Source organism: Aulostomus chinensis, chromosome 15, assembly GCF_037954235.1.
Source record: "Aulostomus chinensis isolate RoL2024-O1b breed Wild chromosome 15, RoL_Achi_v1.0, whole genome shotgun sequence".
Lineage (NCBI taxonomy): Eukaryota > Metazoa > Chordata > Actinopteri > Syngnathiformes > Aulostomidae > Aulostomus > Aulostomus chinensis.
This window is the reverse complement of record NC_141334.1, coordinates 10,567,171-10,594,482: the sequence shown is the minus strand read 5'-3', so window position 1 is coordinate 10,594,482 and position 27,312 is coordinate 10,567,171. Positions and strand designations below refer to the sequence as shown.

The 27,312-nt window shown below is 43.6% G+C and overlaps 1 protein-coding gene across 4 annotated transcripts; it reads right to left on the bottom strand.

The window, feature by feature from the left end:
* Window positions 1–105: 105 nt before the first annotated feature.
* Window positions 106–27,312, bottom strand: LOC147248649 (stAR-related lipid transfer protein 13-like). Of its 4 annotated transcripts, none has more exons than XM_086226281.1 (14): window positions 26,795–27,312; window positions 11,752–11,823; window positions 10,520–10,601; window positions 9,037–9,100; window positions 6,868–8,177; window positions 6,574–6,744; window positions 3,888–4,047; window positions 3,588–3,786; window positions 3,224–3,437; window positions 2,835–2,949; window positions 2,213–2,467; window positions 1,821–2,038; window positions 887–1,063; window positions 106–804 (listed from the first exon to the last, which is right to left on the bottom strand). In XM_086226281.1, the coding sequence occupies exons 1-14, from the start codon at window positions 26,916–26,918 to the stop codon at window positions 687–689; spliced, it is 3,279 nt and encodes a 1,092-aa protein (XP_086082407.1). In that variant the 5' UTR covers window positions 26,919–27,312; the 3' UTR covers window positions 106–686. The 4 variants fall into 4 exon arrangements, with proteins under 4 accessions (XP_086082407.1, XP_086082405.1, XP_086082406.1 ...); XM_086226279.1 differs by lacking the exon at window positions 26,795–27,312 and adding an exon at window positions 21,751–22,512; XM_086226280.1 differs by lacking the exon at window positions 26,795–27,312 and adding an exon at window positions 21,751–22,512 and having other exon boundaries at window positions 6,574–6,729.

Below are 27,312 nucleotides of genomic sequence, written 5' to 3'. Positions count from 1 at the left end.
CATTTTTACTAAATGTGGTCGTGTTGCAGCTGTAGAAGATGCTGCACAGATAGATGAGTTATATTACTGGCTAAGTCAGCAAATAGCTGGTAACTAATTTGCACGTGTGTGTGTGTGTGTGTGTGTGTGTGTGTGTGTGTGTGTGTGTGTGTGTGTGTGTGTGTGTGTGTGTGTGTGTGTGTGTGATTATGGTACACTATGTATCTGGCGACATATTGAAACTGCCAAAGAGGTGGTTTTGAGAATTTAAGCAGGTTTATGTCTGTGGCCAAGTTTGATAACTATGATAACCTAGATTTTGATAAATAGGCTTTGATAGCTTCTTTACAGATTCAGGTACAGAACTTATTTGAGCGCTAACATGTGGACTATTGTGCTGTTACTGTAACACTTAAAAAAAGATGCTCTACCCCCCCTCCTTCCTTCCTTCCTGTGTGTGTGTGTGTGTGCGTGCGTGCGTGCGTGCGTGCGTGTGTGTGTGTGTGTGTGTGTGTGTGTGTGTGTGCGTGAGAGAGAGAGAGAGAGAGTGACGGTCACTCAGTACAGTGAAGCTCAGAGTGGCTCGGCAGCGTGAAAAGACACCTACATCAAGGTCCATTTCTCAAGTTCACTGCCTGGATGATTTCCCTCCTGGGTCATTCATTGTATGGGCAGTGTCACCCAAGATAAAGCTTGATTTCTGGTGTTCATATCTTGGCTTCAGTGCTCGTCTGGTCCAGCGGGAGCAACGAAGAGCGGATCCTCTGGGCTTCATTAACACACAGGTAACCAAATGCCTTGTTGTACCATTCTGGAGATCTCCCCCTGGGGCAAGAGCAGCAAACAACACACAGTCACGAATGTACTCTTGATTAAGACCTTGAGTAAATGTGAGAACTGATCAGACCTGAGGTCCACTCTGGAGATGTGGGTCAATCTGGTCCTTCCTGTCCCACAGGGCTCAAGGAAGTACTGCGATTCCAGCACAACACCCCTCACGGCTCCTGTGCGTGGACTGTCGTCGTGTTCAACAGACACACACACCAGTGCACAACAGCCTTTACACAGGTCTGTACGCCATGATCTGACCGGACAGAAAATGTCAACAAGGTGATGAATTTCATGAGAGAGATATTATTGCCACGACTATATTTCCCACCACATGTGCATGTTGGTTTGTTCGTCTGACATTTAGCGGGATTATTATGCAAAAGCTACCAGGACAATTTTCAGCGGACGAGCCACTACATTTAAACAATTTACCGTCACAAAAGAAACTGCATTTTACATCTTCAGCAGAGTTATTTCAAAACTACCCAGGCCAATTATCATGAAATCTGATGGAGGGTTGGTGCAATGCTGAAGGAGCTGAATCCGTTTAAATCAAGAAATACTGCATTAGTTCTGTTTGTTTGGTTGATTTATTTGACGAGGTACATATGAAGCTGTAGGTATTCATATTCATCTTGGGTTTGATTGCGGTGAACTGCATTTTGTAGAAGCTGATCACTTTTTCATACAGATACAGTAACGCCATATTATCGCAGTACCACTGTATAGAAAGTCAATTATGTCGTAATACTTAAATTCCAAACAATCCAAATAAAGGACATGAGGGTACTGGGAGAGCACAGACTTCCACCAAGGCGGTGATGTCAGCAGATCTAGATGAACGTTCTCGATTAATTCCTCCACCTGATCAGTCGTTCCTCAATCCTACCAAATTTAATTCAAATCCATGCTCAGATTTACAAGTTATCCTGCTGACAGACAATCCTACACTGGTGATCACATGACCATGACTCCCAGGCGGACATAAATATTTCAAGAGTAATCCTAACCTTAGTACCACATAGTCACAGCTGGGTAGAGGTGCCATGTTGTGGCAGGAGTAATAGTAGACGTCTGTCTGTTTATCCAGCGTCTCCAGAACCTTCTCCTGCTGTAGATCAATCTGCCACAGGGGGCGCTCCCTCAGCAGCCGCTGCAGCACATCATGAGGAGCTGCTGGCACCTCCATACACACACGCCACTGACGTAGAGGGTTACCGTCTCCAACCTCACACACAAACACATCCTTAATTAGATCATCTTCCTTAAGTAGGAAACAAATTGCCAAGTTCATTTTGAGTTGTGCTTACTTTGAAAAATTGTGATTTTCTGCATAATGCAAGGTAAGTGTGTTAAAATTTTCCTTGCTTTCTTTCTGTTCTGAAGATATCTGTTCAAATACCTTTTTAGAAGCAAGTTCTGTGTGGTCAGTAGATGGGCGTGACACCCAGCCTTTGCTCTTATCTTTAGCCTCTTTCAACAGGTTCTGGGTGAGCCTTTCTAGGTGTGCGTGATAGGATCCGTCTTCATCCTCTTCTTCCTCATCCTCCTCATCCATTTCCTCCTCATGAGCTTTGCACAGCTCATCCAGTGGGGGCACCAGCAGCTCAGCCTCCATGTACGAATTACGAGACTGGGTTACCATTTCCTCTGGGATCTGGGGAAAAGCCGGAGGACGTGCATCTCATCACATCAGCCACAAAATCAGCTAAGGGCCAAAATATGACCATGCAAAAGTAAACACAGTGGAATATGGCTAGGTCGTCCATTTTCTTTTGCCCAGTAATAAAATGGCAGATGCACAGGAAGACAAATTAACGCAGCCCATTTTCATGTTTTGCAAGAGGAATCAAACTTTTTTATACATTTACTGCATCACCATTGAAATATTTATGAAATATATAAAACTGTTATTTTGTCAGAATAATCATGCACCATTTCTTTGTGAGCAATAATATATCTGTTGACTTATTGTGTACTTATATACAATGTGAAAACTATCAAATAATGTCATAAATTCTGACCTGGAAGAGACACTGGCACTCAGTGATCATGTGTGCCAGGCCCTGGGTGGCAGCCAAGTTCTCATTTAAATCTTTCTGATCGGGACGTCCAGTTGTGTACTTCCTCTGGATTGACCTTGAGGATTAGAGGGAATTCAGAATATGCAGAACATGAGCCTTGTGGGTATCTACACTGAGGGAGAATCAAGCGTTCCCATACACAATTTATATATGCAGCAAAACTTTAGATTGAAAAATGGTTCGACTCCTGATTTTATCGCTGTGACAAATGACATAGAAGAGAAGCGAGGCACATCCTAATTGTTTTTATAATAGTAATAACATCATCAAACATTACATGTAGTACTGCTAATGGTGATATGCAATCATCATTGTGATCATCAGCTCACCTTGGTGACAGCGTCTCATTCTTCAGTAAGCTCAGGTGGAAGAGGGAAGGTCCCAGACACACAGCGAGGTTCATCGGCGTCATCTGGTTCTCCTCTACCAAGGACGTGACGTCACGCAGGAAGTAGAGCAGCATCTGCAAAACTTCCCTGTTTTCATCAGGCATCAACAAAATGGCTGCTCTCACAGCCTGCAACCTCTGCTCCTTTGGGACGTCTGTAGGAAAGAGGAAAAGATCAGAAACTATTTGTGCACACTGATTCAATGCATTTGTACATTCTTTTGCACCAAATAAGAAATATGGGTCTATAGCAATTATCTGAAGACCTGAGAGTTACTTTTTCACTGTTCTCAGCTCTGACTTACACTGATAAATGTGCAGGAAGGTTTCCCCCAACTTGCTGGTTAGCAGAGGTTCAGGCAAGTCTCTGAAGAACTGCTTAACCATGTCGGCTACATCATAAGCTGACTGGTCCTCATAGCTCACAGAGTCAGGGGACATCTCACACTGCTGCCTCAGAGCCTGAATACGCGACTTCACACCAGACTTACGGAACAAACCCACCTGAGAGATTAAAGACAGAAACAGGAACCGCATAAAAGTCAGTGAGAGAAGATGGGGATATAAATATTAACAGTCTCCTTTAAACTGTTTTGCTCTCTAACCTGGTCCAGACAGTGTGTTCGGAGGTGGCTGAGCGCCTGCTGTAAACACAGTGGGAGAGGAAAGCCACAGCGCTGGACATGGACGATGAGGGGAACACCAAACACACTCTTCTCTTTGTAGTCTGGCACCTTCATACGCTTCATAAACTTGGGCACAGACCTTGGAGCGTCAGACAAAACAATCAGTGAAGTGTTTGGGAGAAAGAGCGGTCTATGCTTTCATTATCTTCCTCTTCATGTAGATGAACGGTCGACACAATTTCCCTCTCGGGGATCATAAAAACAAACAGAACTGGTCTTTAACAACATAAGAACGCATCTGTGTTTGTGGGCCGCAGCAATGAGGGGCTTGTGATGTGCAACAAAACATCTGAAGCCAATTTTTTTGACCAACAGTGGCACCATTGATGACCTCAGCGGGCAGAAATCTGAAAACTGCCAGTGTGGTGGAATGGATGCAGTCGATGTTATGGCCTTCAAACCATGTGTAAAGGTGTTGATGTGTACGTTGTCGTACTGTTTTTACGCTGTGGCACATGAAGCTGAGCAAACTGTCTTGCACATACATAACATGTCTCTCTTTGCAGGCAAAGAAGAGGGAAATAATAGAGTGCTGCAGGGATGTCGTATTTCTTTTAGCCAACTTGGAAGACGGCCTTGCAGTGGGTTCCCTCGGCCAAAATCCAATGGGATTTTAATGATGGATTTACTCTGGCAAACATAAGTTTAGGAAAATTGCATTCAAAAAAACAACAACATGACAACCTCTGTAGTCTCATTTTGCCACTTGTTAGCTAACAAGCTAGCAAATATGTATTTTATACTGTAGACCAAAATGTAAAAATATCTCAAGTAGGGCTGAAGCGATACACTTATCTTGCGATACAATATAAGACACAATATTCGGCTCAGGATACGTCATACATGTCACGATATAATTCGATACACTTACATCCTTTTATGAAAGATTTTATAGGGACAGTGATTTTGGTGACATCTTGTGTGTTCCATTGAACATATGAGGTAGCTACTAGCCAGTGTAGCCACCAGGTTAACTAAAAATAAACCATGGCAGCCAATAACTCAATTCCGGGTGACTATGGCATAGCGGGGCTCCATCACTTTCACCATGCGCCTAAAGCCAAATAAGGTCTCAAATCCTGACAAATAAAGTAGGCAATGGACTCCGTAATTTTCTGTGACCTCAGTGAAGAAGATGGGAACTTGTGGCAACCACCGCCGTCACTGTCCAGCATGGTTCGTTTCTGGTCGCGCCGCAGCTTCTTGGGCTCGGTCTCAGTTAGCATTTCCTTGTGCGGGCGATGACGTTTTAGGTGGGCTCGCAGGTTGGTGGTATTTCCAGAGTACTTAACGTTTGTGTGACACAATTTGCAAACCGCCATACTTTTGTCTAAATCGTCACTTTCCATTTTGTTTCTGAACCCAAAATGCTCCCACACATCTGTGTTTAAGCATGCAGGCGCAGAGTTATACTCGCTGCCAAGGGTGCAATCGCGCACCGCTCGCACATTCTCAGTGCACACACGTCTATTTGACGTCCATAAATAGACGTCTATTAGCGTTTATTTAGACATCTATGTTGAGGTAGGACATGTCATGTGTATGACTGCTTCTGTACAGTGATTTTTAGTATGTTGTAGTTACCAATGGGAGCCCACCAGGGGTCCCTGTCGAGTTTGTCTTTTGCCTTGATGAGCGAAAAAGAAAACACGCATGTTGTTCTCCAGAGAGGTCATTAGTACGACTCTTGTCAAACGAGAGTTGTCCATCTCCGCTGAAGGAGAATAGAGCCTGCCAACAGGTTATGGGCCCAGGCTACGACGGATCAGAGAGTTTGCAAGGAGTACATGTGTGATGCAAGCGGGAACTGCGGCGGTTACCACGACGAGCTAAAGTAGCAAGCTAACATCGGTGAGCCAAGGAAACGGCCCGCTACACAGAGATGGAGAACGTGAGGAGGAGCAAGTGGCCCACATTCCATGGACAGGCAGATGAATGATAATACATACACAGATATTGGTGGTTATTTAAATTATTTTTACAAACTATTATCTATGAATAGGTGTATAATAGATGTCTACAAATAGAAGTCTATTAGACGTCTTTTAGACGTCTATAAATCGATGTCTAATGCTTTGTGTGTATGCCAGACACATGAAAAATTAGAGGGAACAATGCTCGCTGCCATTCTCCTGAGTCTCTCAACTCTAACAGGATGAGAAATACGTCGGCGTCTGGGTAACTAGAAGTGCTCTACAGCGACACTAGCGGCTGGCAGACCTAATTGCTCTTCTTGCTAAGTGCGGGACACGGAGGATTTGAATGGGGCTTAATGTCTTGATACTCACGGCTGAAAAAAACGGTACCCTCTGGGGAAACAAAATATCGATATATCGCAGAATCGATAGAATTGCTCAGCCCTAATCTCAAGCAAGGATGAAGCAACCCAATGTTTTTGACATTCAACCATGCTAACGTATTCCCTGGTTTTAGCACTCATACCTATTTCCACTATATTGATAAAGGACTTAAAGAGACAGTCAAAGTAAGGAACAGAACACGTGTGTGTGTGTGTGTGTGTGTGTGTGTGTGTGTGTGTGTGTGTGTGTGTGTGTGTGTGTGTGTGTGTGTTTGTGTGTGCGCGCTCGTGTGTGCGTATACGCACCATGTCCAGCCATGCTTATTGGACATTGAGTATTTCTCCATGATGGCTGTCAGGCGGAGCAAAGAGAATTTCTGCAGCAGACTGAGCTGGCCTGCTGATTGGCTACTGATCTGTAGTGAAGCTGCTGGCTGGTTGAGATGATCAGACGTCCTGAAACTGGGCCATCGTAGACTGGGTCAGTGAGACAGTGATACAGTAAGTATCCTTACCAAGTCAATGTACAAGATTATATCTGTATTACAGTTTGGGCTGTTTTTGAACCGACCCGAGTTATAATAAACTAGAACTGCTCACCGTGGTCTTGTCAGGGAGGCGCCTACTCCAGAATCCCTCCTCTCACGACTGGTCCCAGTAGAATCAGTGTCATTCAAGGAGACCCCGTCTCTGTCACCTTCACTGGGTGTGGTCCTGTCCTCCCCTTCCTCCTCCCTGTCCCCTGTCTCACCCTCAGGCAGCATATTACGGCTCCAGTGGTCCACTATTTGCTGCAAACCGCTGACATGCTGGATGATATCATCTAGGTGTGGGAAGAGATTATCTTCCTTCTCTAAGTCCAGCAGGTCTCCTGTGCTGGCGTACAGGTGGGAGCCCGGGACGTTGTCATAAACACTCACCCTGCTGCCCCTAGGAGCTCCTGGACAGGGCTTGGACAGTGGTTTACCAGACCAGTGCTCAGCGAGGTGGTTATTGGATGGAGAAGTTTGGGACTGCATTGTGGCGACACAGTTCTTGTCACCAGGGGAAGGCGCCAGGCTTTCAATGGACAGAGCTTTTGGAAAGGTTCCTGGCTTGTGATCTTTGGGGATGTGAATGAGGAGGTTTTCATATGAATAAAACTGGTTCCTCCCAAACTGGCTCTGTCCCTCAGTCCTCTTACCCTGAGAAGGCAGCTCCATATCCTCCAGATACATACTGCTTCTCTTGTTGGCAGTTCGGGCTTTTTTACGCTCCTTCACATTGGCCGCCACTTTCTCATTGATGGGACTTACATTCATTGCTGACTGGTCTTTACAATCATTATTAAGACCAACAGATGATGCATCACCATCACTTTGGTGGTTTTGTTTGGAGATATGTTCTAATTGGCTTATAGGGGTACACTGGAGCATCTGCAGTGCCATAGGCTCCTCCCCCTGTAACACCGGTCCACTGATGACCATTGGCGGCCTACGATTTGAGCTTTTCCGCCTCGTCGAAGGACCCCAAGTACGCATGTTTTCCATTCGTCGCAAAAACTCCTTGGCTTTACTCCGCCCTCCTTGCCCATGGCGACCACTCTTAATTGGCAGCGAGTTGTAGTGTGGAAGCTCCCTGGGAGGTTGGTAGGAAGCGGAGAGGGATGCCATTGATATGGAGTCAGGCATAGTGGAGGCGGAGTCCTCACTGTGGAGGGAGGAGATCTCGGTGATCTCCTGCTCGCTCAGGTCTGTCAGCACACTCTCGCTGCTCACCGTGCTGTGAAGACCCTCCCCCTGACCTGTCGGGCTGCTTTCGTTGGTGCTGTCCAACAGAAAGTCTTGCAGGCGAGACCAGCGTCGGCTGGTCCACTCAAATGTCCAGCGTTTACTGATAGCCAGAGGGTCATCTTCGTCGGAGTCATCGCCCTGTAGGCGGAAACATTTTTTTTACTTGATCATTTTCTAAACACACCTCCTGATTATGAACTGAAGAAAAAATTGATATATATTGAATTTCTATGTGGAATCCATCAAAGATTCGCTACTGCGAGGCAGAATAAAACAATTATTTGTCTCTGGTGAGTGATCAGCACAATATAGTTCACTTCCATGGAGGGTTTTGTCCTCACAGAGGCTTATAAAAGGGTCTATTTGAATATTAGCATGAGTTGAGATTTCAACAGGATTTTCACGCACATCCAGGTGTCCTTTGAGCAAGAGCTCCCAAACTCTTCTAGCTTTGGACCCCCAAAATAAAAGTGCCAGAGTCATAAGAAAGATCACTTTACCCAGAGGTGTTGAAAGAGTACTCACACACACACACACACACACACACACACACACACACACACACACACACACACACACACACACACACACACACACACACAGGCACGCATAAGTGAGCAGAAGCTCAAAGCCGACACACACACACACACACAAATTTAAATTGATTTAATTCTTTTTCACATTACTTTTTTTTTTTTCACCTTTAGAATTTTTCATGATTTTTTGGGGGGGATATTTTTGGTTTCCAGAAATGATCTTGAGACCCCCCACTGGGTCCTGACCCCCATGATGGTCAGCCCTGCTATAGTGTACTATGAAGGGGGAAACTGTGGATGAAAGCACTTGAATCCACTTCACATTTGAACACAAGTGTGTGAACACATTTTAAATACCCTGAAATACAAAATCAAACTATTCCTTGTTCTACGCAGATATTGCCGCCAAAACAATGACTCCAGCCAACACATGATAGGTGACATACAAACAGATATCTTACTTTTTTCTTGGGGTGGCTGACATCCAGTTTCATGGAGGCACACTTGTTCAGAGTATTTAGTCGTCTGTAACACACACACACACACACACACACACACACATTCACACAGTCTGTCAAATATGCTGGCTGGATATACTCAACTGTTATTTTCACAGTATTATCTCTTACTTCAGACACCCATTGTCTTCTTTTCCCTCTCAGTCTGATCCCTCACTCTCTGACGTGCCTTTTCATCTTCCATTTCTTGCCTCCCACATTCTTCATGCCCCTTTCCCTTCCCTTGTTCTTCTCTTTCTCTCCACTGAGACTGATCCTCACCCCCTCGAGGAGTCCATCTCCCCCGAAACCCTCTCTGCTCCTCCCCTCATACTCGGCACTGTGGGTAATCTCACTAAAAAGTCCCTTTAAGTCATGCACCCAATAGGTGAGGCAAAGCAACGTTAAACACAAAGCAATTCAAAGTGCTTTATAGAGGCATAGAAACACTTCCTCTGAAGAAACTCTCTCACTTGAAGTAAATATTCACATTGGAAACGCACAGAGGGAGCCATTGTGGAAGTCTCTGCAGTCAGTTTTTCTACTGCAGGCTGATACAAACAATATTTGAGGATACAAATTGTAATAAGATAAGAAAAATCTATCATTTGTCCAAAAATGAGGAAATTAATATCAAAAATAAAGCATCTAGAATGTAATAAATAAGTAAGCATGGAATACAGAGGTAACATGAGACAACAATAGAAGCAATGAACACAAGAGGAAATCTGGGCGTGTATAGAGTAATAACGTGTATAGAGTAATACTTCAAACACGAGTACATGATCTAACACAGTTCTGTGAGGAGCTGAACAAGCGAGAGCTCATTATGTGTGTGTTTTACGGCTGCCGCAATGATACTCAGGGGGTCTGATGTGTATTCGGGCACAATATAGCTGTCACCAACGTTATAATTACCACACCCTCCCTCTCCCATGAGCATTGGAGGGGGTGGGGTTGAGCAGAGGGGGAGAACAAGGTAATCCTGGGTGAAAGTATGAGGGTACGCAGGGAAAACTTCAATCAATAAGAGATGTGAAAAATAGATCATAGCTGAGATGTGCTTAAAAACACTCAAAGCCATCTGGTAGACTCTGCTGCCATCTCCTCACTCCTTTCCCATTACCTTCAGGTGCCCCCCACCCGCCCACCCCCACTCCCCCTGCTGCACCCCCTGAGGGTCTCTGCTCTTTGAATGGGAGATCAGAGTGTGGCAGAGGGGAGGGGAAGTGGCCAGATCAAAGCCTGGGTGTCTGAGTAGGAGGCAGGGATGGGGAGTTCATTATGAGTCAGGGTCAGACATCTAATGATTAGCGGTTAGCACCAGGCCACAGGAACACAGGACCAAGGGGGGTAAGGGGGGGGGGGGTGATTTTGGTGCCTAACGAAAAGCTAGAGACCAAAAAAAATCACAACAACAACAACAAAACAGATGCAGGAATCCTACCGTGACAGAGGCTCCACCAGATCCCGGTCCAAGAAGTCATGGTCCCTTTTCACCGAGGAAATATCAATTGGAAACTGGGAATCTGGAAGTGAGATAGTCCTGTTAGTTAATGACTGACAGGAGCCAGCAGTGAGCACAGCACGAGTGTGTGCGTGAATGAGACAACGATGAGAACCGCTGAGGAAAATTCAAATGGTGTTTCTCTAAGGGCCTGACGTACGGCACACCTGCTCCCAGATAGACTCATCAGCCACACATTTTAAACCTCTTTTGGGGTGGTTTAGACTTTTATTTGAGAGCGAGATTGAAGAGAAACAGGGAACACAGGGTAGAGATGTGGTCTGGCTTGCTGAGAATCAAACCAGGGACTCACTCCTCAGGGCATTTGCACCCTTGTGGACTGTGTCCAAAACATTCAACTACGAGGTCGTCCCCAGAACACACACATTTTTAAGCCTAAAATAACACTGGTTTCCTCACCATGCCAAATGACTCAAGCCCTTTATATTGTTGAGTGTGGTGGCAGACTGCACGCATGTGTGCCGGAGCAGCCACACAGTCCAAGAGGCCAGCATCCATAACCCAGCATTACTGCAGGCTTTCTCAGAGAGGAAGAGTGAGTGTGTGTGTGTGTGTGTGTGTGTGTGTGTGTGTGTGTGTGTGTGTGTGTGTGTGTGTGTGTGTGTGTGTGTGTGTCTTGGATTTTAAGCGTTCCCTTTTAGATTACTGGGGCCGTTTCCTGTTTGTGCCTTAACTGACCTGATGATCATCACACGAAGGATGAGGAGAGAATGAATGAGAAGCAAGAAAGAGAGATTAACAGATTAGAAGTCACAAAAAGCTTTAAAAAAGGGAGGCTTTGAAAAGAGGAATGGCTGAAGGAAATAGAAAGGTGGGAGAAAAAATAAAAGTTAAGAGAGAAAGAGAAGCTGTGAGAGTCCCAGCAGTGATAACAAGGCCTTTCCCATGACCCTCCCTCTGGACAGGAACTGAAGCCTGGAAATAGACCGCAGTGGCCCAGAAGACAGGGATGTGGAGATGGAGGGATGTCAGAGAGGGAAAGAGAGAAATGAAGATGATGGAAAAAAGAAGGAAGATGTTCAAAGGCTGAGTGCATGTATATATACACACACATATGCGTATATATACATACATACATATATATATGTAATGTGTGTGTGTGTGTGTGTGTGTGTATGTATACATGTGTATATATTCATCCTGTGGGTTACCTTCATAGAGCTGAGCATACTGTGGAAATCCTGCTGCCCTGAGCCAATCACACGCCTCCTTAGCTTCAATCTCTGTAAGGAACGAAAAAAAACAGCAATAGAATTACACATAAACATACTGAACATATTTTGGCATTCACGGTCCTTCTGTGTGTGACAGCAGCATTTTCTACTTGCTACAGTGGGTTCAAAGAGTCTGGCTCCAATGATCTTATATAATCTCATCATATGGAAAGTCCCTTCAGGATTCAACTTCCGTCTCGGAATTGCTGTCAAATTATGTTGACTTACGTCTTTTTACATGCTTAACTTGATGTAACTTTAAATGGTTTCCTCCTTAAATATCCAAAAGATGAACACAAACATAACGAGCATGACATTGTCTTTGTCTGGTTTTCCCATCATTTTTTAGCATATGGGGGAGGAACATCTCAGAGAATTGAAATTTGCTCTGGGAATTCACTGGAATGAAGAGTTTGGAAAAGCTGGAAGTTAGCCAGCAATAGACACACATTATCTCGAGAGGACAAAGGAAATACTTAGCACGGTTAAAAAAAAAAAAATCGTATGTGTTTTCAAATATTATCCACTCAGATACACCAGTGGTTACACCTCAGCTGTTAAAGCAACCATTTCTTAAAGAGACGTGGCACCAGAGATGGGAAATGATGTGGAACAAATACTTTCTTACTGTACTTAAGCAGATTTTTCATGAATCTGTACTTGTTTTTTACTTCCCACATGTTGGCACAAATGTCGGCCCTGTCCTCTCTTTACTTTTTCTCCTAACTCGTTCCTTTAGTTTTGATGCGCAACTGACAAAAATGCAGCAGTAAGAGAAACAGACAAGAGTTCTGTTGAAAGGGCCGATAACTTGGTGACACTCCAGCATGAAGTAGGTGGCAGGAAATCATTTAAACGCCACTTTTCAAAATGTGTGAGGGAAGAAGCAGAAGACGTCTACAAAAGGTTAAGAGCCTCGAGGAAGACACCTGACCTAATATACCTGCACTTCTTTGAAAGACTTTACAAAATATTTGGAATTAGTACTTCTGGTTGCGCTTTGGTGCGTTTTTTTTTTGTTGTTTTTTTTTTAAATGTGTACTTCTACTTGAGTTATTAATCTGTGTGTTCTACTGCCACTCCTGCCTGGCGTCATATGTCTCCACTGCCAGCACGCAGGCATTTACAGGCATTTGTTTTACTACTTTTTCCATTATTATTCGCATTTTAGACCCTACTAAATTGTTAATGCATGTGTCTACGTGTCTGTGTATGAGTGCGTGTATGTGTGCATTTTCTTTATGGGGCTGATTAAGCCTTTGTGCTGACAAAAACACAAGATGCATGATCATGATGCCAGCATTTGTGTGGACCCACTTTTTCTAAAAAAAAAAAAAAAAAAAAATGATTGCCCCGCTTGAATTTTAAAAAGTTTTACGAATATTACAAACTTAAAACAGAATATTTCTATCCGTACATATGCATATATAGATATATGTATTCACACATTTACACCTACATATATAAGATGTTCGTGAGAAGTTGGAAGGCAATGACGTGTTCATTATACAACAAAAACACAACTAAAGGATGGAAGAAATTCATAAATAAGGACATTTCAAAATAAACTTATTTAAACAGATATTGTCAATGTCAATCACACTGCCAGTTTCATTTTAATTAACAGTCTGCACAAGTGTAGGAATGACCAAAATGACACTGAGGAAGATTTGGGACATTTGGGGCTCATTTTCTGCAGACAAATAAAAAAGAAAAAGAGAATGTTTGGCATTTTAGTTTGGAAAATAAATCATCAACATCTGTAAATTTTCCAAATTGATAACAAGCTGTTTCAAGTCCATAAACTTGACCTTCAAAAATGCTTCTTTGTCCTCTGTAATGTGACTCTCAAAGAACAGTAGCAGCAATATTCCTAAATCATTTCACATTCTGCCCTTATCTTATCCTCCCTCACTCGTCTCATCCTCTCATTTCAAGCAGCTGGCAGCCAACATCAGAGACGCCGCAGAAACAGATTGGACAAAGTTCAGCGGGGCAATAAAAAGCCTCCGTCCACACCATCAGAGATGAGAGGAAATTATCCTCTCACCGCAATCCAGCAATTATATCCCTCTGCCAACATGCTCAGCATGACCAATCCTCTCTCTAAATCACGCACCAATCAGGAAAAAAAGTTGGTAACCTGCTGAATATAGACTTTGCAGAAAGAGAAATTTCAAAGAGCGGCGTGTCTTTACCGCTCCTGTGTGCAGAGTAAAAAGCAGACACACTGAAAACTTACTTGAAGTCCTCATGGTTAAGGTGATGACATGCTTCTATTTCTCTCTCTGTCGTTCAGAGTAAATGTTCCTCTTCATCCCATGGCACGTCCATCCACTACTTCCCAGCTTTCAATCAAGTTACAACAATCCTTTCTCGCTGCCTTTCCGTTTCTTCTGTTTACAACTCTACCTCCCTCTTCCAGCCCCAGGTTTTCTCTTCCCTCTAATTTTCCTCTCGACCTTCTCGCGCACACTTGCTACTTTCTTCGGATCCACATACAATATCTCTCTACTTTTACGGCCTCATGCTTCACTTGACTTCCTTCTTTTTCTCACTCTTCTTGTAGTTTCTTGCTTTACACACATCACATTCATCTCTTCCTAAATCTGTCATCGGTTGTTAACCTTTTTTTAAGTTAAGCTAAACGTTTCTCAATCTTTGGATGCACTTTTATGCTCTTCCTGCACCCTTCTTGCTCTTCAACCCTCATTATCTTTCTCTCCCTACACATTTTCCTTCAACTGTATATCCCTTCTGCATGTTCACTGAAATCTCTTCATCCTGTCTTCCTCTTTCCTTCGACAAGAAGCCAGTCGATGCCACCAACTCCACACCTTCTTGGTCATTTCCACAGTTGCGGTTTCCCCATCATATCCATAAAGGAAGTGGTTAATTCCAGCTGGTGTTCTGAGGTTTCTGTGTCTCTGAGGTCACAGACACACAGACTGGTGGACGCTAACTCCACATGTCAGCTGGACCTACTGGCAGGACAGCTAGGAGACTCTGACCTCGGCTTCTTTCTATTGGTTTATGCTACAATACTGCAGACCAGAACAATGTGTGGGAGAATGCAGTGTGTATTCACACACACACACACACACACACACACACACACACACACACACACACACACACATAAACTACTCACGCCAGCGCAAATGTTTAGTACAATCCAGATGTTCCAGTGAGTCAGAGAATGTAAAATGGATTAGACGGACAGACAGCTGGGGTGGGGAGGGCAGCCGGGATGGACGAACCCTGTGGGAAAACCACAGGGAGGAAGACATACCACACCAGCTGCTTATTTACTGGATGTGAGATCTGAAACATTATCGACTCTTTTTATAGAAACCACCAGACATGTTACAGTAAAGCACTGATGAGCCAAGTGGAATTCTATATTTCTCTTATTGTCACCAAACCACATGAGAAGAGTAGAAGTGCGTGTGTCATCAAACTCTGGTGTTGAGGGCATCCCACACATGCCTTCTGCCTGTCACGAATACCAATGAGTGCACCTAAATTGTAGCCTCGACAACTGTACTTTTGCAGTCATATTTGCTCGGCTATAGTTATTTTGTCCCCTGGCAGTTTGGTGTTTGAACTCTAATTACAGCTGCAAGCTGGGATGGGTGGCCCCACGCACCCTGTGCACCTACTAGTGTGGACTAGAGGGTGGTGAAACCTAGAGATGGGTTGCCAGTCCATCACAGGGCCAACACATAGAGACAGACAACCATTCACATTCACAGCCACACCTACGGTCAATTTAGAGTATTAATCAGCCTCGTCCCCTCTTGATGTCTTTGGACTGTGGGAGGAAGCTGGAGTACCAGAGAGAACCCACACAGGAACAGGGAGAACATGCAGACTCCACACAGAAAGATCTCGTGCTGGAGCTGGGACTCGAACCAAGAACCTCCTTGCTGTGAGGACACAGTGCTGACCGCTGCACCACCGTGCCGCCCCTTATGGACACACTGTGATGCAAATATTAATTTTCACATCCACTAGGTGGCAATAGAGAACATAAACTTACTATACTGCACCAACAGAGTAAATAGGGTGGTGCTCTCATCATTAACACAATAAAAGACTGAAGGGATTTTATTTGGTGAACCAATAAAGATACACAGATCCCCCCCCATTACTATTCATGGTGAACAGATCACCAGGTATGTTGGTACATATACCTCGGAGTAGTAATAGACCATCTTCTGTCATGGACAGATCAGATTGAGTCAGTGGGTAAGAAAACAAAGCAAAGAAGCTATTTCCTTCACCGTCTAAGACCTTTTGGTGCTAGTAGACGGATTCTTCCTCTGGTTTTCAGTTCTGTTATTATAACTGTTCTTCATTATTGTAGTACCACCTGGTATGGATGTTTGTCTGTAGCCTCAAAGTCGCAACTGCTGCAATGACTGAACATTTGTTCAAAGATTGTTTCGACAACCACTTCTGAAGCTGTTTACATCTACGTATGATAGCAGCGTTCCAAGATTGGCAAGGAATATCACTACAAACACTGGACATATTTTGTATGGAGAATATAGATTGCTGCCTTCAGGAAAAAGGTACAAAGTCCCAAAATACAATAATGTCAGACTAAAGAGGTCCTTTGTCCATCTGTCAATTTTGAGGCTTAACCAGGAGTTTAGCCAAGAGTAGGCTAAGTGATGGACATCGCTCTTGACTTTAGGTTTTTATGTATGTAATCTTGTTTTTGTTCTCTTTGTTACGTCAAGTGTGTGTATATGTGTTTGCGTACAAGGCTGCTGAGTCGCAAGACAAATTTCAGTGTGAGCATATACAATAAAGTATTATATCATATATACATTATGTGCTGTAACGTCTGACTGAGAGGTGTAATTTTGGTGTAAATCTAATGGTTTGTTACACCGGGCTTATGATGTCTTCAGGCCAGGATTGCAATCAAACGTGAAGTTTGGAAAAGATCTGAGCATGTGAGTCCAGCTGTGACAGTTTCCTCGTTCATGGTGGACTACCACTTTAATATCACTGCTTGAGGAAAAGTCGTTACACAGTAACTCATCCACAAGTTCTTTCGGCATTGCAACTGAGATGGTTGACCACCTGGGTAAAGTACATCCAAATGTAAAAGCAGCATGTAACTTCTTTTTGCCATCAGGTAGCGCTATGACTAAACGGGCCTCATAGATTTTTTTAGACAGACTACATGACCTCCTTGGTAACAACAATTTATCAGATACTTGCTTTTGCAGCAAACCCTAAAAAGTAATGAACAGTTATAAAGTTGCAGTGCTGCCCGGCGGTTGTAGTTGTTTGAAGAAGTGCTTCATTATACTGTTTGTGAATGCGTAATTGGCTGTGTATTTGTAGTTGTTTGCAAGGGTGCCAAGTGGTGACGCTTCTGTCAGCGTGGGAACAAAGCAAGGCTATTCATCTGTGCAGGATTTAATCAAGAGATTAATTAGTGCACAAACATGTTATTAGAGGGCCACAAAACACACACATGTACACAGTCAGATAGAGCTAATCCAAGCTGCCTGCTGTGCTTTTCCTCAGGTCTATTCCACGTCGCCACATTCCTGCTGAGTAGAATATATGACAACAGGCAGCAAGCCACTCGAACAACAGCAGGGAAGGTAGACAGATGGTATGTGCGTGAGTGTGTGTGTGCATCCAACACAGAGTGGAGTGGGTGTGTGTGTGAGTGGACGTCCATGTGTGGGACAAAGGGGCTGTAAGGTAATTCCTTACATAACAAGAATGCCACCAAGGTTACATAATACACATAATACAAGCACCCCAATGTCCTCACAGCATTCTCTCTGCAAGTGTGCCTTTCTCTCCTCCGCCTTTCATTTCCTTTCTTTTATCTTTCTTTCTGAGTAAAAGTCCAACCACCTTAGCTTTCTGACTGTCTTTTCTCAGTGTTATAGCTGCCTCACACTGGGTCTCAAGGACCCCGAATTGCCTTGCATGACATCATTTCCTGCCCTGAATTTCCCATGCGTCCAGAGCGGCATGTGAGCTAAGAACAGCAACAGGAAGTTCCTGGACTTAATATGTCAGTGGTACTCAGCTGGGATCAGACCGAGGCACACAGATGGATAATGAGCAGTAACACAGTGTTGGGTTATTTTTGTAAAACTGAGGGCTGTTTATTTAAATAAAATGGGGAGATAAATTACACTTTGTAAAGCTGTACAGGCATAAACTGACACACAGCCCACACACACACACACACACACACACACACACACACACACACACGCAATGCCTGGAAAGCAGCCATATTCTCACATCAGCTAAAACACTTAGTCCCTCATGTTTAAGGGTCTCAACAAATAGTGAAGAAAGCAGAGGAGAAGTGATGGATGAGATGGAGGAAGAAAAAGAGGGAGGACCATTAAAGATGCATATGTCTACTCTGTCCCATATGGTTCATATGTGATGATGTCCAGCCCCCAGGAATGTACTGGGGGGAGAAAAATCCTATGAACACTGGCAGGAAATCAGTGCAGGTTCAGGAGCAGAGTCTCCTGTCGGTTACTATCGTTGCTACAAGACAAGTTTAAACATCAATGAAGCACCAGGACTTTTAGAAGTTAACCGGTGAAGAAAAACAGTACGAGGTGACTAAAGAGCAGGGCTGCCCAAAGCGGTGCCCACAAATTTGGATTTAGAAAAAGGTTTGATTCGTCCCGCCAAATAAAGAATCCCAATATGAATGACGGGAGTAGCAACAGACCTAATAATGGCAATATTTCTTCTATTTTGCGGTGTGAAGTGCTTTTCTGATTTGTCAGATATATACTTACTTATACTTGATTATCTTTTCATCATTTCATCAGGCACAGAGTAACACTTTGGCATGAGTGAAGTACCAAAGAAAAGAGAGCAAGTGATACTCAGACAAAATATTACAACACAATGTTTGCATTTGACCCTCGGCCCACCGCCGAGTTTCAGTTTTCGCCCTCCAAGGCAAAATGTTTGGGCACCCTTGCTCCAGAGTGAAGCTGCCTACTCGGTTATGCCACTTTTTCTCCAGCAGAGGGTGTTGCAATGATGGGATACAGCATTTTATAGTATATCCATTTATGATGTGACTTGACAGGAAGGAACAATATAAGGTGCCTATGAGTATATGTGCTGCACTTCATCTGTAACGTCAGTTATTTATCGTCAACTGCCTGAAAGGAATCAGGGCAGCCTTGTGTTGTATCAGTATCAGCAGGGGTGAGAAACAGACAACATTCTACTAATTTCACTGATAAACTGGTCGACCGATCGCTCTGAGAGTTCACTCGAGGAAGTGACCTCCTAACTGAAAATATCAGCTGCCTTTACTATCATCATATCTGCGAATGACATCAAATTTTAATGAGCAGTTGTGATCATCCCTCTGGAAGGGTTTGAGAGACTTTGAGAATCTAGGCCACGGAGCATCAGAACTGTTTTGGTGGTTGGGGGGTGAAATTTCATCATAAATATTTATTGCATATCATATTATACACTAACAGCCTATATATACTATTTATGCCGTTAGTGTTTCCACTTTGGAAGGTCACTTGCAATGGAACGTGACAAACACTTAAACGTTTTTTTTTTTTTTTTTTTAGAAAACGGCAGCTGTACATTATGATCTTGCAGGAATTGAGACTCACTTCTAACAAAAGCAAAACTCTCAGTCGCTTCCTCCAGAATAATCCAAGTCTTCTTTTTCATACATAATACTCCAAAAACTGTAGCGATCTGTGCAAAAAGTAAACTAAACAGAGAACCTCCATTTTGGCGCAAGCATATGGTTCATATCCCACAAACCTGAGACTCATATTTTGATACATAGGGAGGATACAAACACAGAGGGCATTTTGACATGTCATTGGAGGGTCAGCGGGTGTTAAAAAAAGAAATAATTATGGCCTTGTTCCATTTAGGTGGGCCGGGGTCCTGCTAGTGTGCCTCCTGTCTCGCTGCAATAATGAATCTCATTAATTACACCAGTGTTTACCTGCTGTGGCACGTCAAAGTGGCTTCGAGGGAAAGTGTCTATTATCAGTTTGAGTTCTTTTCACCCATATTTTGGTCTCCACAGCCTCCTGAGGGAAAAATTTCCAAAGCACACCGCGTTCTCCAGCTAACTACCTGTCTACCCTGAGCTATTGAGCAGGAACTGTACATAAAGTATAACACGAACAGAAACACAATTATTTGACCTACGTTGCCCGTCTGTCGAGTTTGTAGGCTATGTGATTAATGCTTGGAAGGGCTTATTTCAGGTTGTTCTTTTTATTTAAGTTCCAGTCGAAACAGCTGCTGAGTGAGTATGCAACTGGTATGTGAACGGAGAGAGTGTGTGATTGAACTTGTGCAGGATAAAAGGCAGGGAGTAATAGTTTGAGTCAGGCATAAACTTGCTCCTCCATCTACATTCCTCACCTTGTCATCTCTCGTACTCACTCTCCTCCACATATCTCTCTCTCTCTCTTTTTTAAACGCTTCACGCAAGATTTGGCTCGCAGAGGCAAATCTATCAGCAGAGACGGGGAAATAAAAGAAAACACCAGCCCTAACACGTTTCTGTACCCTCAGGTGAAGGAGTTATGTGTCATGGAGATTCAGAACAAACCAAACCAAAGAAAAAAGAAAAAAAAGGCGCGCACACGACTTCCGGCTGATAAGAAGCGAAACAGCTGGCGCTTCACATTTTTAGTCGACAACATACCAAGCATCGTCTAATTCTGGCTTCTCCAACAGCTTCTTTTCTCAATCATTAGCTGAAGCTGGATACAGTAAAACATCCTCTACATTGAACCCAACACACACTGAGAGGAGCTGCTGGAACAAACCAAAGCCTTTCCTCTTACAAATCTTCATGAACACCGGGAATGTTTTGTTTACTCCCCGGGAAACATGAATCATGTGACAGGAAGTTGAGGAAGTAACGATGGAATACAAAAGCTCACAAGTAAGGCAGGGAGGACATAGACAGAAATAATAACAGTGCAATCCTTGAGGGTTTGTTTTGACTTGTTGCAGATTTATGAAAGACATTTTTGGAGGAGAAGCAGCTTAATACGTCAAACTGAGCAGATCCAGAATGCGGGAGTGTTGGCAACTCGCATGTGTGAGCACTTAACTATGAATAAAGGGTATAGCTACTTCTTAAAACTGTTTTTTTTTGTGTCATTTTTGTCAACTCTGGTGTTGTTGTTTGATCTTATCGAAACTCCCAAAAGAGACATTTGCTGCTGACAGCAATCTGCTTCATCTCAGCAGACATAAATCAACTTCTTATTTTAGAGATAACAGACCTTTTGTAGGAGAAATAAGGAGCTAAAGAATAAATCAAACTGTGACAAATGAATAACAACAGAAACACCGAGTTGAAATTGAAATTCCACTCAGGCATATTTCTGATATTGTACAGAATTATACGTCAATCAAATTCTTCTACGTCTTGGTGTTATCCTGAGCGTTGATTAATTCAGTGAGTGAAAAAGATCACCATAAGACCTAAAAATCGAATGTTAATCTGACATTTCCTTCCCTTGACATAAATAAAACCTTGATAACATTCTCAGCAGATATGACATGATGTCACATGAATCTTCCTTCACGTGTTCTCTCTGTATCAAAGCTTACTTTGTTGGAACTTACATAATCTGATTCCTCCGAATGGACGAATTTGAGGGAAATACGCTCTACATTAGTTTACAATGACCAAAAAGCACTTGGGTTTAAATGATCTAAAGTTGTCATCAGTTCTATTCTGCAGAGTCAATGTCATAGTAACTTCACCTAGGACGAACCTCCATCTCCTAGATAAGGTTTGTTCAGTTTGCAGACATCAAACTAACTTCATACCTTTTCTTTTGAGACAGAAATGCAGCCATTCTCAAATTCAGACAGTAACTGACAGCCAGCTCTCCTCATTTCTACCTTGTGCCAGCCTCCGGAGCAGCTGTCGACGGGCAATGATGCGTGAGAGGCGTAGTGCCGACCGCCGTCGAGGGGTATCGCCCAGCCTCAGGTAGAAGTCCTGTCCATCAGGTGTCATGACCTCAAGGCAGGTCGTCTCAGTGCTGCTGCCACTGTCACTGTCACTGTCACTGTCACAGTTCCTCCCTTCACCTTTGGCACTTTGATCCATGTGCTCATCGATTTCTATCCTCCTGCTGTCTGTGAGGTCAGCACTGTCTGTGCTGTTCTCGCCGTCAGCAATGGTTGGACTTGCAGGGTCTTTATCTTGGACAGTTTCCATTGAGTTCAAATTGTTATTTACTATTGTTCTGTGTGCACTTTCTCCTGCTGAGCCAGCCATTCTGTCCATATTCACTGCAGCGTCCACATCCATAATGGTGACCCTGATGCCCACAGCCAAACAACCTGACCCTCACTAAGTCTTCCTCACTCTTGCCTTGATGACTTGTTGTTCCAGCACTCCTCCTGAATTCCTGCCTCTTACATGCCCTCACTGGAAGCCTAATCAGCTCCCAACCCGCCTGCTGCTGCCTCCTCCCTTCAACTCACTGCAGTGGAACAAACACACAGGCTTCATCACACCACCTGACTCAGCCCTCCTAACATACACATGCTGATTCTCAAATGGGATGGGAGAAAGAGTCTTGCCTCCACAAGGTTTTTCCGTTGGTCACATGACCATCAGCCAATGGTCTCAGAGAACACTGCCCTGCTCCCTAAAGATGTGCCAAAGACTCAATGTGGAACATGCCTCAGGCACGAGAAGAGCACTTTCCCAGTGGCCACATCCCAAAGTGAAATGGGAAAGGGCAGGACAATAGAGAGTATGCAATGTGTGTATGAGACTGTGCTGAGGAATGTGTGTGTAGGAGCAAAGCAACAGTTACTAATTCTGAGTATCCCATTGACAAATATTCCCTAAATACACACAATCAAGTTCAAGCCACTTCCCAAATTCGATCCGGCACATAGGTACATTCCAATCTTGTGAGAAATGTTGTGTAGCCGTATCACCACGAAACTCTGAAACATGTGAGTGAGTGATGCCACGCCGTCTTCACGTTAACAGATAAATGTATGGAATGCAGTCTCTGACCTAGTTTAGCAGCGCCCAGATTTGCCTAAACTAGAGAGGATATGAGACCATTTTAACTCATTTTGGGGAGGTAACAGGCAGGGGGTACAAGTGGGACGGGTGTGCATGTGAAAAGTAGGTCATAGGAAAGTCAATTTAATTTCAGCAGTCTCACACACAAGCACACACACATTTGCACTCTTACACTCTTAGTCAGGACATATATTGGCATCATGCATTCCTGACCACCTTAATATTAAAAATAATTATCATAATATATTTCATGTAAAGGTCTAACAAAGTTAAAAATCCACTGTATTATTTTACATCCAAGCACAAATGCGCGCGCGCACACACACACACACACACACACACACACACACACACACACACACACACACACACACACACACACACACACCAAAACAGGCCTGTCTCATACACACATGCAATACATTCTGAAACCCTCACAAATCAAATCAAAGCCAGTGAAGTTCTGAATTATTTAATCTGTGATTGGATTAGATTAGACTGCCCTCTGGAGGCAACACAACAGAAAACGATTACAACTACTGTATTTCTCACAGCTGAAAATAAAATCAGCACTATGCAAACATTAGAACATTGAGTGGAGCTGATACAGTTACACTGGAGGTAAATAACTACGCAGGCTACAGGAACAGGATGTAGTAACCAGTCAGTAGGGAAATATGCATTACTCAGATGCTAAGGACAAAAATATGATACGGAGGGAAAAAAATCAGCTTTCTGTCAGTAGAGATGACGAGGGCGGGAATGCAGTAGGTGGGAACTTGAGCAAATATTTTTAAAAATCCAATATGAAGGGATGGTTCTATCTATGATGTGAGGTTAGAAATGGCTCACTGTAGGATGCCCTCCAAAGCCTTTCAGTCTCTTAAATATGGTTGTTTATTAAAACCTGATCAAAGAAATGACCCATTAGCAGTGCCTAAATAATAGACACTATCCTGAGAAAATATAAGAAGCTGCGTATCATAGGATTGAAACAATGGACAGATGTGATGATGCTCATGTTCTACATCCTGGCAGCTTCTTTGGGGGGATCTATATTTCTAGTTGCTTCCTCATCCATTTAAGTGTGACGTTGTGCTTTATTATTCCCTTCTAATCTTAATTTACAGTCTTAGATCAAGCCAATAACCCATGTGTGAGGCTCTAAGAATGATTTGAAATGACCTGAAATGAGACTATAAGGTAAACTAAAAACACATCAATACGATTGTTAAATCCATCCTTTAAAAAAATCCCCATCTGATAATCTACAGATAAGACAAAGTCATTCATTAGCATGTTGTGTAGTTTAGAGCTGCAAAACAGAGGTCTGCAAACATATTGAAACACAGGTCTGAGGAAAGAAAGACGCAATCTGTCAAACACACAACATGTCATCACTGCCATGTTTGCTGGTTTGTTGTCAGCAGCATATTTTACAAACCAATGTACTGATTATGATGAAGTTTGGTGGAAGGATACGTAACCCGACATGGAATAAGGGATTCAGAGGTGATCTGGATCAAATTATAGATCCAGATTGTTCCAGGCCATTGGCTGGATAACAGCTATTTCTGGACATGTCAGACATGAATTTGGATTAAATTCCTCGAGTCAGTGGAAAATGGTTGGATGAAAAAAAGTTTGGATGGTATTCTGGATCTAATTTATTGTTGAGAGTTCGAGCTTGCTTTATTTAATAGTCAAGAATGCCGCAGAGCTAACTAGGCTAGCAACGCCTTTTTGGCTCCCACTTCCTTATCAATTGCTGTCTAAATCATCATTGCAACATAGATAGTTCTAGATGAGCGGTAAAAAAACCTGACAGCCAAAAACTGAGCACCCTACCCTGGTCCCAGCTATGTTGTGTAACACAAATCTCTTCGGCTCAGTTTATGCTATGTCCTTTATTCATCTGGTACGTGCAGCTGGAAGAGTCGTGTTTGTTGCAATTACTGTAACGTGAGCCTTGTCATCTACTGTAGGTATAGAAAGGGCAGAATATTTTTGGAGCCCGCGGCTGCATAGTGTATAGCTTGGTAACAAATGCACCTCACTGACACGGAGATCACGGCTAGAGCTGAGGATTGCTGGTAACACCTTTGACGCGGTCTAACATAGCGAGAAGTTTAACCTTTATTTTACTGAAATGAATTTGGAGACACGAAAATTGATTAAGGCACTCGTCATAAAACCTGATAGTTCGACAAATCTCTGAAATATTTACAGGAAAGTTGTGGGCACAGATACAAGTGGATTCTATACGTACAGAAATCAAGTTACTTGAACAATGCATTTATCTGTGTTTTCTAACAATCCCTCCAAACATACACACACACTCACACACACACACACAAAGCAAAGGAACTAAAACCCACAAATCCCACACGCAAAGCGAGAGCCGACCCCCACTAACCTCAAAATCTGCAGGATTACAACTAAATCCAGGTGCCATTATATGCTTTGTTTTCACACACAAACCGACCAATGATTTCATGGAATCATAAATTGATTTTAACATTTAGACACTTCCAGCATGATTCTGTCCAGTTTAGTGCATTGTTTTCATCTCTTACTTCAAATGACAGATGTATGCGCTTGAAAAGCATTTGGCAACTTTCTCTTGTGCATCAACGATGCTTTATGCTTTGTGCTTTTGTCCTCTATTGTCCAGGATTTCTTCAGTTGTTTGTAATAAATGCAATTGTATTTACGTCATCAAACAAAAACATTCAGCTCATTTACAGTTTCTGCTCAACATGTGACCTCTGCCTCTGACAAATGCAACAAACTAAATGACTTTCAGACATTTTTTTCTAAGCAACAAAACAAACATCCTCGAGCAACATCCCACCGCAGTGGGAAAGGAATAGTAACATAACAATAAGACCAGATGTGAACATTTTGAGGATCCCCCCCATGTCCAAATTTGATCTAAACAGATGTGGACTGTGTGTCTGATGGGTTAAGCAGTGGGGGTGGGGGTTGGTTTTGCTGGAGGACAGGATGAAGGGGTGAGAAATCAGAGGGAAGAGGATTACTGGGGCAGCAGGTGCTCTCTGAAGCTTCATTCCACCATCATGATGATTTTAGATTGATTGTGTAGCCCAAAGCACACCCAAGCAAAATTCCTCATCCTCGATAACATTTTATTGAAAATGATTAATTTCTAAGCATCTGTCTGTGTGTCTGAGAGGACCACCAGCATCACGGCCTGGTGGTGGTTTGTGGGGATGCTGATGTTTAATTTTCTTAAGAGGTGCACGTCTCTGTAATTCCATTAAACCAAGTTGCATCTCTCTCTCTCTCTCTCTCTCTCTCTCTGCACACCGTTGAGAGAGAGAGAGAGAGAGACAGAGAGAGAGAGAGACACCATCCAGGCCACTGTAAATATGGAGCAAACCGACTGACCCTCCAAACTTGCTGCATTGGCGCACACTCAGGATTATTTCATCCTGATATGAAATCTTAAGTATTAAACTTCTTTTGCTTTCTGGAAATTAGAAAAACAAACCCTTCTCCTCCAGATCAGAACATTAAATGCTGACAGATCAGCATCTGAGACCCCGACTGGATTCCTTTCCCCCAACACATGCCTGTGCTGTTTTGAGCACTAAATTTGACAATGACCTTCCCAAAATATCAGGGAGCGCGCTGCGCGTGACAGACCGATGGTGTATATAGACTAATAATATGATTTCAGTTAAAATATCTTGTAGTCTGATGAGATAAAATCGAATATTGAGCTCCACGGAAGAGACACAATCAGACATTAATTTCCATGTTTCATTTTTAATCAAGGCTCCCTGAAATAGATCCAGAGCTGTGTCAGTCACAATAAGACCCATATATCCCGCCTGCTCAGATAAGTTTCACTTGTGCCGCTTCTCTAACCTGCCAGCCGTCTCTCCCGGACATTCCTCCACAGCAGATCCCAAGCCTTGGACGTGGAGTCCCGCAGCTGCTCGCTGATCGACCGCCGCAGCTGTAGCTTGGCGGTCTTGCGCTGGGTTGTCATTGCGGCGCGCACAGACTCATAGTCCACCGGTGGTCCGTCAACACGCGTTATTCCTCAGTCCACTGTGAGCGGTACCGGCGAGGAGATGCAGGGAAAGAGAGGGGAGGGATCGACGGAGGGAGCGCGCCCCGGCTGCGTCTAGAGCGGCTGCCGCAATGATCGTCACCGCTTCACCTGGTCCGCAGCTCCTCTCTGGCTGCGTCACCTCCTGCACCAGCCGAGGCGGAGGAGATCCGACACTACACTACAACGATATTTCATCCAGCGTCTCCTCACTCAAGCCCCCCTCCCCACCGCCCCCACGTCATGTGCAGTCGGCCGAGGTTCGAGGGGCGAATTGTTGCAACATAACTTCTGCATGTGTGTGGATGTCTGACAAGGCGAGCCAGATGTG